The following is a 14,553-nucleotide window of genomic DNA, read 5'->3' as shown; positions in this document are numbered from 1 at the left end:
AAAAAAAACAACAAAAAAAATCCAACATACTCATCAATCATTTACCAAATACCAACATTCGTGTACTATTAAAATGGAACAAAGATCAAACTTAGGTTATCCAAAAGACAAACAGCTTAAGCATGAGAAATTCCCGAGTTTATAACACATTTTAAAAAGAGGGAAAATTGCCAGGTAAAAACAATAAGGCTCAAGAAAAGATAAAAATGTAAATTAAAATAAGATACTATTTTTTACCTATTAATTTAGCAGATGCTACAAAAATGACAAAACCCGTGTGTGAGAATCTGGGCAAGAGATACCTGCCGACTGCTGGTGGGAATGAACAGTGAGTGACACAACCTCTCAAAGGCAATCAAACAACTGGTATCATAAGCCATCAACGAGCCCATCTCTCTGACCCACCAAGTCTATTCCTGACAACACATGCAGGCAAACTCAATGACTGATTTCCAAGGACACTTTCTACATTACTATTTATATAAGACAAAAGAATATAAAATGCAAATGCCCGAGAGAGAACATGAAAAAATATTTGTGATACAGGAAGTGAAGAACACAGGTTACCAAATGGGGCCAATCATATTTAAAACGCACATACACACACCATATGTATTTATGTTTCCTATAAACTGGCTGACAAAATACAGAGCAAAATGTTAATGGATATTCTGATTGCAGAGACTATCGATAACTTTTATTTTCTTCTTGGTATTTTCTATATTTTGCAAAGAACATATTTTTTGCAACAAGAAAGGTTATTTAAAAATAAGAGGAATAAGGTAATTAACACCTATCATACAAAAACCTGAAAGCACTTATGCATATTCATTAGGTCAATCTTTCTTTACAATGAACTAAGTGTCATTTTATTAACTGTATAAAAGTGTGAACTGGGGTGCCTGGGTGGCCCAGTTGGTTGAGCATCCAACGACTCTTGGTTTCAGCTCAGATCGTGATCTCATGGGTGGTGAGACTGAGCCCTGAGTCGGGCTCTGTGCTCAGTGAGGAGTCTGCTTGAAGATTCTTCCCCCTGGCCCTCTCCCTGCTTGTGTGTGCTTTTTCACTCCCTTAAATAAATAGATATATCTTAAAAAAAAAAAAAAACTAAAGTGTAGAGAGCTGATTTTTTTTTTTTTTTTTAGTTATGATAGTCACAGAGAGAGAGAGAGAGGGGCAGAGACATAGGCAGAGGGAGAAGCAGGCTCCATGCACCGGGAGCCGGACGTGGGATTCGATCCCGGGTCTCCAGGATCGCGCCCTGGGCCAAAGGCAGGCGCCAAACCGCTGCGCCACCCAGGGATCCCTAGAGAGCTGATTTAAAACAGAGTCTACTTGAGAAAGACACTGGGAGGGCTGATAGAGAGCCTCTCCTATCCTCAAAATAGCCCATAATACCTGTACCACATCCTGAGCATAGCAGAAGTCAAGTAATAACTGTTAACTTACTACTTATCAAAACACACCCCTCCCAACATTTAAAAAATGTCATTCCTCACGCTCCCTCAAAACTGTAGCAGCCTGAGTTCTACTTCCTAAGTCCAAGTTCTTAAGAGGCCTGAAATGAACCAAATCCTGGCTGGCCTTGCTACCCCGATGTGCACTGTGCTCCCTAACGCAGGTCATCTTGTTGATTCACTAAGCTGCCCAGGCCTCAGGGCCTTTACACTTGCTGTCCAGGCTGTCTGCCACAGTGTGGCTGAAATCATATGATTCATTCTTTTGTCTCATTTCCAATACTACTCTGAAGTCACCATCTCAGAGACCTTCCCTGACTGCACTTCTTAAAGGAGCATCATCCCCTCCTATCTGAAAGTATCTTATTTATTGGCTCCGTGTGTATCTCCCAACTAGAATGACTGGCTCACGAGAGCAGTGACTTTGACATCTTCACCATTAGGCCTTAGCACCCAAACCAGTGCTGACACACAGTAGGAGCTTTATGTAAAATTAGCAATTGAATCTTTTTTTAATATTTTTAAAAGATTATTTATTTTTATTTATTCATAGAGAGACACACACACACAGAGAGGCAGAGACACAGGCAGAGGGAAAAGCAGGCACCATGCAGAGAGCCTGACGTGGGACTCGATCCAGGGTCTCCAGGATCATGCCCTAGGCTGCAGGTGGCGTTAAACCGCTGCGCCACCGGGGCTGCCCTTAGCAACTGAATCTATTTGGGCTAATGCTGACTCTGCTGATTTGGATCTGCTTGGGGAAGAAAAGTCTGGAAGTAAGTCTTAGTATTCAGTGTTCTTCCAAGTTCTGAGTAGCCAGGTTGGGAGAGTTGGTCCTTAAGGAACTGACTGCTGGTACAAATAAAGCACTTGATTTTGGAACTTAATTTTAATTTTTGAAACACAAAATTGATCTTACGCATTTCCTATGCTAGGACATTCCCTGGGGGTAGAAAAGAGGAGATCCATATGCCCATCTCTAGTTCACATCTGAGAGTCAGGATCTAAGTCAACAGGTTTTATTATGGGGCTGATGCATGAGTTGGGGGCTGCCTGTAGTCCCACGGGAGGGCTCTCTGGGCACTGGTCCTCCAGGACCACCGCAGTTAACAGCGTAGCAGTCAGGAGCACCTGTGCAAAGGTCCGCCTGCTGAGGTTGCTGCTACTCACTAACTGCTGACCTTCAGCAAGCTTCTGAACCTTCCTAAGCTTCGGGTTGCTCATTTGTAAGATATTTATAGCACCCATCTTGACATGGCTGTGCAGATTAAATGAAAGGATTAGTGAGAATTCGATAAGTGGTGGCTATTATTAGCATAGGTATCATCCCTCTAGGACCACAAACATGGTTCAGGGTCAGAGGGCACACCGCTTGGTGGCAAAGGGGAAAAGGACCTCCTGGGATCTTACCAGTGGGGCTCTGCCAGGCCCAGGACTGGTCTCCCAGGAAGAGGCCCACCCCTTTGCATATACCTATACCCCAGCCCCATGCTTTATTCCAAATAAGCCACAGTGACAGGTCCAGGGCACCAACTGAGTATAAAATATATTTAACTAAATATTTTTTGTTTTTAATACTAACAATACAATTTATTGCAGAGTGAGTTCAGATAACTTCTTAAAAAGAAAAAAAAAATAAAACCATGGACAGTTCTACCATTCAAAAATAACCAACTCACTGTTAGTATTTTGGTATATCTTCTTCTACACTGTTTTCTATTGTATAGATGTGTACCAACACGTGGTTATAAAGTACATGTTGTTTCATTACTTGACATTTTCTTTACTATTACTTAACCATTTAATGTAAATAACATATTATTTTCACATCCACTTTATGGATAAACTGTAATTTACTTAATTTATCCACAGCTGGAAGAAATTTAGGCCGTTTTTAGTATTTTCACTACACTGCACTATAAATGATGCTGCTGTGAATATCATTATAAACATGCACTCACATTTATAATTATCCCCACATAATATATTACCAGAAATTAAGCTTACGTGCAAAAGAGTGAGCCGTTTATTTAGCTGCTGTCTCTCAGCCCCCAATCCACTCTTCTATACTTGGCTTTGCAAGGCTGGGGGCAGGGACTCTGCAAGTTGGGTTCGCCAACAGGGGGCGCTGCGGGAGAACTGGAAAACTAAAGGAGAGCAGGCACTTGGCAGTAAGAAGGCTGCTCCTGCCAGCAGTTCTTCCTCCTAGCAGCAGCAATTTCCAGTTTCCAGCTCCATTTCACAGCTGCAGAACTAGCAAGATTGCACCCCCTCAGAGACATGAGCTGGCCAGTGTCCTTCCTCCAAGGTCTAGGTCCAGTTTGGTCCTCATCCTTATTCGAGCTGCTAGATTTTATTAACTGCAGCCTCTTCCCTGGGTTCCCCCAGCTCTGGAGACAGATGATGATTGCTTCCTGAGCCTATAATCTGCCTTATACCAAAGTTCTTATTTGCCTTTCTGTCCTCCGGTATCTACTTGGCCAATTCCTTATACAGTTGATCCTTGAACAACATGGGTCTGAACTGCATGGTTGCATTAACACATTTTTTTCAACAAATATATATACAGGACCGTAAACGCATTTTCTCTACCTTCTTCTTTTTTTTTTTAAGATTTTATTCATTTGACAGAGACAGCACAAGCAGGAGGAGCAGCAGGGGGAGGGAGAGAAGCAGGCTCCCCGCTGAGCAGGGAGCCTGATGCAGGGCTCAATCCAGGATCCCAGGATCACGACCTGCACCAAAGGCGCCTCTCTTATGATTTTCTTTTTTAAAAAAATATTTTTATTTATTAGAGAGAGATATTGAGAGAGAGAGAGAGAAGCAGGCTCCATGCAGGGAGCCTGACTGTGGGACTCGATCCAGGGTCTCCAGGATCACACCCTGGGCTGAAGGTGGTGCTAAACCGCTAAGCCACCAGGGCTGCCCTCCCTTATGATTTTCTTAATAACATTTTCTTTCCTCTAGCTTACTTTCTCATAAGAATACAGTGTATAATACATACAACATACAGATATGTTGACTATTTATACTAGTGATAAAGCTTCTGGTCAACAGTAGGCTATTAATAATTAAATCTGGGAGAGTAAAATGGTAAAAGTGGATTTTTGGATGCGTGGGGGTGTCTCTAACTTTCCCACGGTGTTCAAAGATGAACCATACTTATATTTTTTTTTTCTTTTTAAAGATTTTATTTATTTATTCATGAGAGACGAAGAGAGAGAGAGAGAGAGGCAGAGACACAGGCAGAGACACAGGCAGAGACATAGGCAGAGGGAGAAGCAGGCTCCATACAGAGAACCCCATGTGGTACTCCATCCCAGGTCTCCAGGATCATGCCCTGGGCTGAAGGTAAGCACTAAACTTCTGAGCCACCCAGGCTGTCCTACTTATATATTTTTAAAAATATTTTATTTATTTGAGAGAGAGAGAGTGAGAGAGCACAAGTTGGGAAGGGGGAGGAGCAGAGGGAAAGGGAGAAGCAGGCTCCCTGCTGAGCAGGGAACCCTACGTGGGGCTCAATCCCAGGACCCCGGGATCATGACCCAAGCCGAAGGCAGAGGCTTAAATGACTGAGCCACCTAGGCACCTCAGGTCAACTGTATGTAAACTGTATTAAAATAATGGGTATGTTTCTGGTTTCCTTACTGGACCTTGACTGATACATAGGATATATATACTTTAAGGGCTTTTGGTATAGACTGCCAAATTGCCTTCCAGAAAGGTTTTACCAACTTATATTCTCATAGTTGCATTGCCCTGATTCTGTACACCAGATGAACTAGGCATTTGCAGGTTAGTGTAGTTCTCTACAACTATGTTATTAGCACTGAGTATTCTCATCTTAAAAAATAAATTCACAAATAACAGGTGAAAAGAGGGACATTACTGTTATTTTAAGAAATGCAAAATTATCTTTAAGTAATCCTGATATGTGCAAGACACTGAATGAGGTCCTGTCCTGTACACATGTAACTTATCATTTGTACCTGATTTCTACCAGGGAGAGAGGTCCTCCCCTACCAGGACTAAGGAATGGAAGAGGATTGGGGAGCCAAGAAGAGGCTTTTTACCCTGGAGTGTTCGTTCTGCTGTTTTCAAAGTGAGGATGTTAACAAAACTTTAAAGGACTCGTCTACTTGCTTTAGGTTTAAGAGGATATCAGAAGCCTGGGGAAAAAAAAGAAACTTTTTTTTTGTTTTAGGTAATCTCTACACTCAGTGTGGGGCTCCAACTCACAACCCAGAGATCATAAGTCGCATGCTCTATAGTCGGAGCCAGTCAGACACCCCACAGAAACTACTACTGGATGTTACAAAGCAAAGTGACAAAGGAGAAAGGAAGTAGACAGACTGCTGGAACCCTCAGAAGTGAAGACAGAGGTGACAGCACTAGCTCCAAATGAGCAGGAACAATCTTGGTCAACAGGGAAGGGATGTGTCACTGATGGCTGCCACACAGAGGAATCCTCAAACTGCTGTTCTGCAGTGAGCAGCAAACGGCTGCACTCTTGGACAGCCAATGTTTCTTCCCAGAGCATGGCGGGTACATCCTATTAAAGCCTAAAGACACTTACTGGGTGCCCAGAATGTGCTAGGTTCAACAGAAGACAAGACAGATAAGACACACTTCCTTTCCTGTAAAATGTAAAAACTGGAAGGAAATTGTGCATTAGTATGATCCTATGCCTTTGCTACCAGACAGGTCAATAGGTCCCAGGGTAATCAGCTTTATGAAAATACATTTGTAGTTCAAAAGCCACATAAAGCCTAAAAATCTGGAATCCAATTCACCCAGAAGTGGAGGACCTCCTTGCTGAGTGTCTAATGTATTCTCAATCTGTTTAACCAGTGTAACCCAGCACCTAGAACAGTGCCTGGCTATTAGCAGGCACTCAACAAATATGTGTAGATTGAGTGAATGAGAGAAGATTCCCTGATATCCTGATTCCATTGATTTGAGCGGGGTTGAAAATTAAACTTTTTTTTAAAGTTCCTTGTTTTACCCTGTTCTGGAAACTATGAGTTATATGACAATATTACAAAAGTACCTAAAAGTTTATCTGGCTTACAGTGGATGCTGCTGCATCATAAGCCACTAGTGTGTAGAATGGTCAGTATGATATTTCCACCACTCAGGCAAAAATAAGCCAACAGTACATGCTCTGCCAGCAGTGGGATTAGGAGGTTATACCTGTAAGTGGCCATCAGGATGTTAGCTACCAGATTTAGAGTAATTCCATCCACTGGCTTTAGATGACCTTGCCTACCTAAATACTCAGAACCTACCTGTATAAAACTTCATCAGTGAAGGGACCAACAACTTGGTGGAGAGAGGATGGTTTTCAATCATTTCAAAAAACTTCTGGGTTCGTGGCTGAACAGCTGGGTTGGTCATAAACATGACTTCTACCAGTTTGGCCACCAGATATGGATTTCGGATGTAGTTCTGGTTACACAACATCACAACGAGGAACATCACAATATCCTGAGTACAGGGCTCATACAGCACCTGAGGAGAGTATCTGGAGAGAGGCAAGAAGAGCAAGAAATAAAGCTCTCAGAAACTCTAGCTGGGTGGGTGCTGGGGTCATCAAGCAGGGAAGTGGGGGGCCATAGTTCTAGGAGCCAAGACACTGAATTCTCTTCAACTTGCTGAGTTTCAAATGACTGTTTACTTTAGAACTAGAAAGATTTAAAATCTATTGTGTCTACTGGCTGAGCATGTTATATTAACTTATACTATTTTAGGAAATAAACCAAAGCCATGATTAAATTATGAGGTGAGTCTCATAAAAGATCTTCACTACTGAAAACACTTAAAGATTTTTTTGGTTTAAAGATTTTATTTTTAAGGAATCTCTATACCCAACGTGCGGCTCAGACCCACAACCCCAAGATCAAGAGTCACATGCTCCACTGACTGAGCCAGCCAGGTACCTCTAAAAATTTTTTCTGATAGTTGTTTTAATTAAAAAAAAAAAAATCTCAAGTGTCAGTTATAAACTCAAACCATTTCTTTGTAAGCTTTCTCCAATGTTATAATTGAGAAAAATTTTAGTACAAAATATAGATGTGGGTATTTCTGGCTTTTGAATGTTCACATAGATATTTATAAACTGTTTGCTCCTTTTGTTTCTCAGAAACATGTACTTGATTATTAGAAATTCAACTCAATTTTCAGAGAGTATATTCTTATCAGCATTGTTAATCCTCCTTCTGTCTTGAAGATATTATTGGAACTGGCTTGGTGCCACAGTTGGATTTATTTTTACAGTCTCCAGGCAGCATTTGGTTACAGCAGTTACATAAAAATTTCAGGCAGAAAATGGAGGGCTTGCAATACAGTTCATAATACGATATACACATTATGTATAAAAACAAATCAGAACCATGGAGTATATCAAAGGCACTTACTGTACAATAAAAAATAAAAATTCAGCAACATCTTCTACATAAAACTCAGGCAATGCTGCAAATACCTTGGGGACATCAGAGTTTAAAGGCAGTGTTATACTGTCAAAGAGAATAAAAGCACAAGTTACAAATCAAAATCACGGCACCTGAAACTATAAGGATTATTACGCGGCTGTTACAAATAAGTATTTTATTGGGGGAAAACCTCTTACAGGCCAGGAGACCAGAATCTGAAATGAACAGGGCAGAATGAAGGCAGTGGATACACTAGGACGTGCAGGAGAGTTTTCTCTTTTTATTTATTTTCTGCTATGGTTAAGGTAATAAAATAAGGACATAGAATGGTGATACTTGGTCACTTTATGCAACTCAAACTGTTTTGAGACAACAGTGCTACATATATACTTTAAAATAATATTTTCTACCCCTGTAGAGGGCCTTTGGCCAACCTCATCAACATCAGGGACCCAGAGATTTTACAGTAACAATTAACCAATAATAATTGGTTGGTATTTTCCTGGAGGACCTTAATCCAGTGCTTAAGAGGACCTAATATCCTATATCTCTTGGTTTTAGTTTCCAATTTATAGATTTCCTTTTCTGTCAATCTCTTGCCAATTTGTAAAAAGGAAGAGGCCAAAATTAAACTAATAGGTGCTAACACTCCCTTCTTATTGTAATTACTGGGAAAACACTTATTAATATTTACTAATTTTGCAACCTATACAAGTACAGTCTAGAAATTGAATAATGGACTTGATAATGTAAGGATTTGGGGTTTTGGCTGTTGACTGCAGGACAGAGAAGACGACACAGCCTAAAAGGGGAGAGAGGAGGTGAAGGGGAAGGTGGCACACTCACTCGGGATAGGCGGGGTCCAGGATGCGGAGCAGCAGCTGGATGAGAAGGCCATAAAAATTCAGACATCTTCTCAGAAAGCTCTCATCAAGTAAACCAGCATCAGCACAGGCCTTGCACCGCACCAATTTCTGTGGAAGGAGGCATGCCCCCACCCACAGATTAGTTGGTAGCCAAGCGCCTGCAACATTGACTGGCCAGGAAATGGGCCAGGAGGTGGAAAGTCAAGGTTCTAAGGCTTTCTTGAGCTTCATCTCTAACTAGCTATAATATGCTGGTCATGGAGCACACAGTAAAGGCTCAAAAAAGTAGTTATTACCATTATATTTAAATAGCTTGACTGGGGGACATGCTTGATTGGGGAGGTGCTTTGATGTCAGAGATGGTTAGTGGAAAGAGGCCAGACAAATCTGCATCTGAATTCCAGGTGATCACTTACAAGCTGCCCCTGGGCAAAAAACACTTGTCCACTGAGGGTCCCACGCCTGCCTCAGAGGACAGCTGTGAGAAGGAAATGCATGCATTGGCACATCAGTTTAAACGTTTCCCTGCTCCTTCCAACATGTCCTGTGGGGTGCTTAAGGGGGTCTACAGACCCCAGAAAAGGGCCCCTGGTTTATTCTTTTTTCTTTTTTTTTTTTTTTTTTTTTTTTTTAATTTTTTGCCCCCCTGGTTTATTCTGCATTCCAAGCAGGTCTAGTCTATTAGTAAATAAGACATATCTATCTTAACTTGCACCAGAAACAGAAGTTAAAATGTCCACATATCCTCCTACTAATTTTTTTTAAAGATTTTATTTATTTATGAACGACAGAGAGAGAGAGAGAGAGAGGCAGAGGCATAGGCAGAGGGAGGAGAAGCGGGCTCCAAGCAGGGAGCCTGATGTGGGACTCAATCCCGGGACCCCGGGATTATACCCTGAGCAGAAGGCAGACACTCAACCACTGAGCCACTCAGGCATCTCTCCTCCTCCTAATTATCAGAAAATAGAACCAGCTAATATTGTTTTATAATTTGAACAAAAACATATAAAAAATACATAAAATTGCTGTCTACACTCCCTTCCTTGTACAGCCTTTGCCCAGCATCTATCTGCAGCTGTGTCTCACCAGAGTCTACAGTTAGGTTCTGTGCAGTGGATCATTTCTAATGACAAATGAAGATTGAGGGACGAAGGAAGGTAGGGGCGGGGGTCTTCCCACTGCCTCGAGTCCACTTGGTCACATATTGTAAAATGCATGGCTGGCACACTGGCTGGCGCCTGTGCGTTTTCGGTCACGGAGCTGGGAAGATCTTGCACAAGGGTGAGAAAGGCAGGTAATGACAAAACCACAAAGAATTCATGTTGTCACTGGCATAAGCACCTGCAGATTCTGTCCTGATTTAAATACTATATGTAGACCCAGGTGACATTACCAACAAGTTTGAAAGTGCTGTGTTTTATCTTTAGGGGAAAGAACAATGAAGAAAAAGGATGCTACATGGCTCACTCAAGGCACACATTCTGGTAGGACAATTGCTATTATGAGGCTGATTTATAATGACTTCAACTAACTTTACAAACCTTAAGCTGAGTTTTGCAGCGCTTCAGCATTTCACGGTGTCTGGTTGCCAGTGGGGAATCTTTCCATTGACTTTCATTATTTTTCAAATCTTCCACAGTTCTGAAACCAAAGACTGACAGTCAAACACAAGAAGACACACGGATCCATCTTATCTGTTCATTTTGACCATTCTGATGACTCTCTTATACACATTTCCTCCCACATTTTAGCATCTTTAAAGTCACAGTATTTCTTACCATTAATTGGCAGAATTTTTCTTTCTTACTGGTTCCTAATATAATGAGTGTCTTAAAATTGATGGTACTTTAGATTTAATGAAATATAGTAATTTCTTTTGGAAAGAAATTCATCGTTTCCTTATTTCCCTGGGAGGGAGAAAAAGAAGTCCTTCATGAAAATTCAAGGTTTTTCTGCCCGGCCAATTATCCCAAAACCAAAGGCTAGTTCAACAATGGCAGTTCCTTTTCCTCTTCTGCAATCGTTCCACTCCACGTGGAATGCTCTTCTCTGAGATTATCTTTGTAGGTTGCTCCTTTACTTTCTTCAGCTGCCTGCCCAAATATCACCTGCCAGTTAGGCCATACGCTGCATATAAAGACTGGCTGACTTAATGCTATTTCAAATTATCTCTATCAAGACAATGTATAGAAAACTGGAAGTTGGTGAATTTTTTGAAACTACCTCTTTCCCAGACTCCCTTGCTGGCGGTGAATCTGCCCATGACCTAGCTTCCATCAAGAGGTAAACCCTCACTGAAGGCAGAAGTGAATCCTGGGGAGTAGCAGCCACACAGTTTTTCTGGAGCACAGTGGTGGTGGAATTGTGCCTCAAACAATAACAGAGGCTCTACCATCAGTATGAACTCTGGTCAGGTTCAAAGGAGAACTCCAGGTACAGACTTCACTTTCATAAACTGATGATCTGACAGAATGACTGCAGCCACTGAGACTGCCAAGTGGTGCGTATCTATGCAGCAAATGGGGAGGAGATGGCACTGGTAGGTGCTCTGAAGCACTGTGGGATGGCAGACTGGCTTGACAGCCTGCCTCTAGGGAGCCACATGGAACAGGTAGTGGAACAATGAGGAAAAGTGCAAGGCAACCTTGTCCGGCTTCCAACTGGGTGGTCATGACAACAAGTGTGGCGACAAATTTGTTTTTTCAAACTGCTGTAGATTTCAGAGCACCTGTAATTATTACTTCCCTCCCACATTCTTGTTCCTTACCATGGAAGTTAACAGATCTATAGGTTTTATGGGCTGGGACTTGAACATCTTTGGGACATTGTTATTCTACCTACCACAATTGTAGTGGCAGAATGTGGGTGTGTATGTGGAATGGATCCTGGGGATGCCTGATCAGCAAGAGTGAAACATGTGAACATCCTTCTACGTAGGACTAAATTCATCGACACGGTTTTATCTACCAGAGATCCTGGATTTAAGATTATCATGACTAGCTGAGAGGGGTTTTAAATGTGTGCCCAGCTAGTGGACTCAAACTGGGAATTGACAGTGACCTACGCTGAGTGAAGCTGAGCTACCTGGTATCCCTTGACATAATTTAGACGAAGGAATCTAAAGTTTAAGAAACTGAGATATTAATATTAATACACCATGTGTGATTGGCTCAATCTCTCTTCCCAAAACACACCCTCTCGCCTCCCATATCCTAGAGGAAGTGTCTCATATCACAGCACGGGAAAATACACAGGTGAGGGGAATATCGACATCTTTGCAAAGCACAATAGTGATTGTCCACAGTGGGTTGGGAGTGAAAGCAGTCAATGGTACCATTGAAATGGATCATCCAAAGGCAGTAAAAGAGATGGGATCCCAGGGCTCCAAGATGAAGAAACAGACAAATTCACAATCAGTTTGAAATTATATAAGCCTTTCTCAACAAATGATATTATAAGCTGATAAAATCAGCAGATAGAAGAAAAATTTGAATAAAGGATTAACAAACCGATTAGATATGACCTAGCCAACAAATATGAGACTGTGTAATAAGCCACACAGAAAGCATAATCTTTTCAGGTCTATATGGAACATTTACTCATGTACATGTTAGGCTATAAAGCATATTTCTTTTTTTTTTTTTTAAGATTTTATTTATTTATTCATGAGAGACACACACAGAGAGAGAGAGAGAGAGAGAGAGAGAGGCAGAGACACAGGCAGAGGGAGAAGCAGGCTCCATTCAGGGAGCCTGATGTGGAACTTGATCCTGGGTCTCCAGGATCAGGCCCTGGACTGAAGGCGGCGCTAAACCACTGAGCCACCCAGGCTGCCCTAAAGCATACTTCAATAAAGTTCAAAGTATATAAATCAGAACACGTCCTCTGACCACAATGTAATTTAGCTAGAAATCAATAACAAAAGATAGACAAATCCCCCAAGAATCCAGAATTTTAACAATATATTTTTCAATAACCCACAGGTCAAATAAATAATAAAAATTAGAAAATATTTTGAACTGAACAGTAAAATATGACATACCACAATGAGGGATGGAGCTAAAACCACGCTTTGAGGGAAAGAAACAACTTAAATGCATATACGAGGGCTGAAGATGAATGATGTAAGGTACCAGTCTTAAGAGGCAATAGAAGTATCAACAAAAAAGCAAATCTAAACTAAAAGAAAGCAGAAGGAAATAATGAAGATCCTATAGACATTAAAATGATGAAGATATTATGAACAAATTTAGGCCTAGAAATTTTGAAACTGTAGATGTCACAGAAATATTGACACAAGATGAAATAAAACTGTAAACAGTCATATATCTAATAACTGAATGAAACACAATTAAAAACTTTCCCATAAAAGAAAACCCAGCCTAGGCAGCTTCATCAGTGAATGTTTCTAAACATTTAAGAAAGAAGTAACATAACTGCTATATAATAAACTCTTCCAAAGAACATAAAAAGAGAATACTACTCAACTCATTCTATATGGCAAGCATGATATTGATACCAAAATCTTCTCTTTTTTTTAAGATTTTATTTATTCATGAGAGATGCAGAGAGAGGCAGAGACACAGGCAGAGGGAGAAACAGGCTCCATGCAGGGAGCCCAACGCAGGACACTATCCCAGGACCTGCAGGATCATGACCTGAGCCAAAGGCAGATGCCCAACCACTGAGCCACCCAGGCATCCCAATACCAAAATCTAAAGAAGACTTAACAAAAAATGAAAAGTATAGGTCAATCTTTCTTTCTTTTTTTTTTATTTTTTTTAAAGATTTTATTTATTTATTCATAGAGATGGAGAGACAAAGAGAGAGAGAGAGAGAGAGAGAGAGAGAGAGAGACGGGCAGAGACATAGGCAGAGGGAGAAGCAGGCTCCATGCAGAGAGCCTGACGTGGGACTCGATCCCAGGTCTCCAGGATCATGCCCTCAGGTGCAGGCAGCGCTAAACCGCTGCGCCACCAGGGTTGCCCTAGGTCAATCTTTCTTTTGAACACAGACTCAAAAATCCTAAGCAGAATATTAGCAAACTAAATATCCAAGGAGTCACAAAAGCAATAATATAAAAGCTGAATTCATTTCAGGAATGAGAAGCTGGTTTACTATCAGAAAATTAGTTGATACAATTCAACCACATTAACAGAATAGAGAAAAAATTTTCTGATCTCTTAACAGCTATAGAAGTATTTTAAAATTCAACTTCTGTTAGGAATAAAACACTTTTAGAATACTAGAAATAAAAAAAAAATACTAGAGGGATCCCTGGGTGGTGCAGCAGTTTAGCGCCTGCCTTTGGCCCAGGGCATGATCCTGGAGACCTGGGATCGAATCCCACGTCGGGCTCCCGGTGCATGGAGCCTGCTTCTCCCTCTGCCTATGTCTCTGCCTCTCTCTCTCTCTCTCTCTCTGTGACTATCATAAATAAAAAAAAAAAAAAAAGAAAATTAAAATTAAAAAAAGTAAAAATAAAAATACTAGAAATAATGGGAAATGTTCTTCATCTGGCAATAGAGGATATACAAAAAAACTTTCCTCTATTAAATTAGAACAACAGAAAAATTTCAAGAAAGTTGCCTCTATTCAAGATTGTACCAGAAATTATAGCCAGTATACTAAGGCACAGAAAAAAAGTGTAAGAAAGAAAACTGGCATCATTTGAAACAACACAAATATATGTAGGAAGAAAATCTTAAAGTATCTACAGAGTAAGCATCAGCACTAACAGGTGACTATCAGGACAGATATACAGAGATAGAGTTACAGATGTAGATATGACATACTTTT

At 40.9% G+C, this 14,553-nt stretch overlaps 1 protein-coding gene across 4 annotated transcripts in view; it reads right to left on the bottom strand.

Annotated features, from left to right (window-relative positions):
* Window positions 1-14,553, bottom strand: part of UBE4B (ubiquitination factor E4B) — a 124,589-nt gene that overhangs the window by 18,461 nt on the left and 91,575 nt on the right. For all 4 annotated transcript variants that reach the window (XM_038537944.1, XM_038537945.1, XM_038537948.1 and 1 more), the window contains 4 exons: window positions 10,296-10,395; window positions 8,735-8,862; window positions 7,874-7,972; window positions 6,746-6,981 (listed from right to left, as the gene is read on the bottom strand). In XM_038537944.1, the coding sequence (XP_038393872.1) occupies window positions 6,746-6,981; window positions 7,874-7,972; window positions 8,735-8,862; window positions 10,296-10,395 (563 nt within the window). The remainder of the gene's footprint in view (window positions 1-6,745; window positions 6,982-7,873; window positions 7,973-8,734; window positions 8,863-10,295; window positions 10,396-14,553) is intronic.

This window comes from Canis lupus, chromosome 5 (genome assembly GCF_011100685.1).
Source record: "Canis lupus familiaris isolate Mischka breed German Shepherd chromosome 5, alternate assembly UU_Cfam_GSD_1.0, whole genome shotgun sequence".
NCBI classification, from domain to species: domain Eukaryota; kingdom Metazoa; phylum Chordata; class Mammalia; order Carnivora; family Canidae; genus Canis; species Canis lupus.
The sequence above is the reverse complement of the archived record's forward strand: the minus strand, read 5'-3'. Positions and strand labels throughout refer to the sequence as shown.